The sequence below is a fragment of the Clupea harengus genome, chromosome 18 (genome assembly GCF_900700415.2).
Source record: "Clupea harengus chromosome 18, Ch_v2.0.2, whole genome shotgun sequence".
Lineage (NCBI taxonomy): Eukaryota > Metazoa > Chordata > Actinopteri > Clupeiformes > Clupeidae > Clupea > Clupea harengus.
The window spans coordinates 16,177,969-16,180,468 of NC_045169.1; the positions used below are offsets into that span (position 1 = coordinate 16,177,969).

Here is a 2,500-nt window from a genome sequence, read left to right on the forward strand (position 1 = left end):
GGCCAGCAGTGTCTGGTAGCTTGCAAGATCGTCCAGTGCTGCAGATTTGTGCCACTTTCTCTCAGCCGCTCTGAGATTGGAGCGCTGCGTTCGGAGGGTATCGCTCAGCCACGAATGAGACTGGGTAGAACGAGCAGGTCTGGTGGAAAGTGGACACAAAGTATCCAAGCATGAGCTCAGAGTGGAGCAGAGTGATTCTGTGGCATCATCGACACCTAGTGAGGAGAAAGTGGATAAAGGTGGAAGAGCAGAAGAAACCAGAGAGGAAAAGTGGGGTGGAGAGAGGTTGCGGAGGTTGCGCCGGAACGAGACCATCGGAGGGGGACAGAGGGTTGCTCAATGAGCCGAACATCGAAGCGAATGAAGAAGTGGTCCGAGCGATGCAGAGGGGTTACCGTTAGGTTGTCCGTGGTGCAGTTCCGAGCAAGGATGAGGTCAAGCTCTTTTCCTGCTTTGTGAGTTGGAGGAGTGGGAACCTGTTGTAGGTCGAACGAGTGAACCAGGGTCCGAAAGTCAGCTGAGTTGGATTGTCTAGGTGGATGTTCATGTCGCCAAGGATGAGTGTTGGACACTCCTGGTCAGGGATGGATGACAGCAGGGTGTCCAGCTCATGGACGAAATCACCCTGTTGTCCTGGTGGACGGTAGATAACAATCACATAAGTTTTAACAGGAGCAGTTACCATAATTGCATGATATTCAAAGGAGGCATACCTGTTTGAAGGCAGCAGTGGAGTGAATTTCCAGTTGTTTGAAATCAGCAGCCCCGTCCCACCTCCACGACCAGTTGGCCGGGAAGTATGGGAGAAGGCATAGTTGGTGGAGAGTGCTGCCGGGGGTAGCATTGTTTTCAGGTGTGATCCATGTCTCCGTGAGAGCTAAGAGCCCTAGGGAGAGGTGGTTGGCATAACCTGAGATGAAATCAGCTTTCCTGACTGCAGACTGACAGTTCCACAGGCCAACAGAAAAAGAGGTTACAGCCGAAGAGGTTTGTTGAAGTGAGCGGAGATTACCCAGGTTGCGCTGTCGTCTGCTGCGCTGTGATCTTTTTTGACAACCAGTGACAACAGAGATGCTACTGTGACACATGGCTATGGTAGAATCAAAATGAAAAGTTTACCTTGTTTGTGAGCCTTGTTTCGGTGGACTTGTACAGGTAGACTTGCACGTCTTTACCCAAAAAGGTCTTCACACGAAAAGGGCTGAGCACGAGGGCTGACACTTCCGCTGACGCTTCAGCAACAGCCCTATGGAAGTAGCATGTTCACTGATTGCACCCGGCTGAAGGCCCTCCCAGTTTCTGCCTTGCCAAAGTGACCTGATTGCTGTGGGAGTGTCTTTCAACTGCAACCCAGCAATTAGTAGCCTTTCTTGATTTGAGTGAAACCAACTGAAGCCAATGGTGGTGGCAAGTTGGAACAGTTTCAGAGTGGTCTTAAAATACTTAAAATACAATCTAAGATGAAGCAGTACAGTTAGATATAATTACACACACAGTCTAGTAGCCCTGTAGCTCCTCTGAAGTGTCTAAGACTGGAGTCACTCAGCAGGCTCCTCCTAACACAAATCCAACAACCACACGTACTGTAAAACGTCCCAGAGGAGAGATAAAGCGGATCGTTAAATTCAACAGATGTCCAAAACAATTCAACATAGAATGTCCCCTCTGGTCACAGGGCCTTCTTCTCTCTGAACAAGTCTTAGTCTTCGTATTGCTTTCCTGCATGGCGGTGTCCGTTCCAAGTCCGTTTCCCCAGCTCTCTGGGCTCTCTGTCTCTCTGTCCCTCCAGCCGTGGGCTCTCTGTCTCTCTGTCTCTCTGCTATTTTGTGGTGTGGCAGCCGACCGGTATGGGAATGCCACCCCCCTCTACTAGCTGGCCCCTCGTGATGCCACAACACAAACACACACACACTCTCAGAGACACAGGAGAATCTGACCCAACCTATACACACACACACACAGACACACTTGTAAGTGTGTGTGTGTGTGTGTGTCTGTGAGAGAGAGAGCGAGCTATGTGAGTGTTTGTGTGTCTGACTCAGATGTACCTGTGTGTGTGAGAGAGAGAGAGAGAGAGAGAGAGAGAGAGAGAGAGAGAGAGAGAGAGAGAGAGAGAGAGAGAGAGAGAGAGAGAGAGAGAGAGAGAGAGAGAGATGTGTGTGTCTGTGAGAGAAAGAGCTGTGTGTGTGTGTGTTGACTGAACCTCTGTGTTGTGATGGTCAGAGTTGTTTCCCAGTGGCCTGTCAGCCTTTAAGAAGGTCACACTGAACATCGATGAGGAGGCAGCCATGAAGGATGACTCTGGAATGCAGGACGTCTACTACACCGAGGTACACACACACACACACACTCACTCACTCACTCACTCACTCACTCACTCACTCACTCACTCACTCACTCATTAAGACACACACGCACATATTTAAACACACACACATACATACACATTCTCATTAAGACACACACGCACACATATAAACACACACATATAAACACACAG

The 2,500-nt window shown here is 49.6% G+C and overlaps 1 protein-coding gene across 2 annotated transcripts in view; it reads left to right on the top strand.

The window, feature by feature from the left end:
• The window catches only part of LOC116224561 (dedicator of cytokinesis protein 11-like), a 36,966-nt gene that overhangs the window by 23,012 nt on the left and 11,454 nt on the right, over positions 1-2,500 (top strand). For both annotated transcript variants that reach the window (XM_031584689.2, XM_031584688.2), the window contains exon 14: positions 2,224-2,330. In XM_031584689.2, coding sequence (XP_031440549.1) covers positions 2,224-2,330 — 107 coding nt within the window. The remainder of the gene's footprint in view (positions 1-2,223; positions 2,331-2,500) is intronic.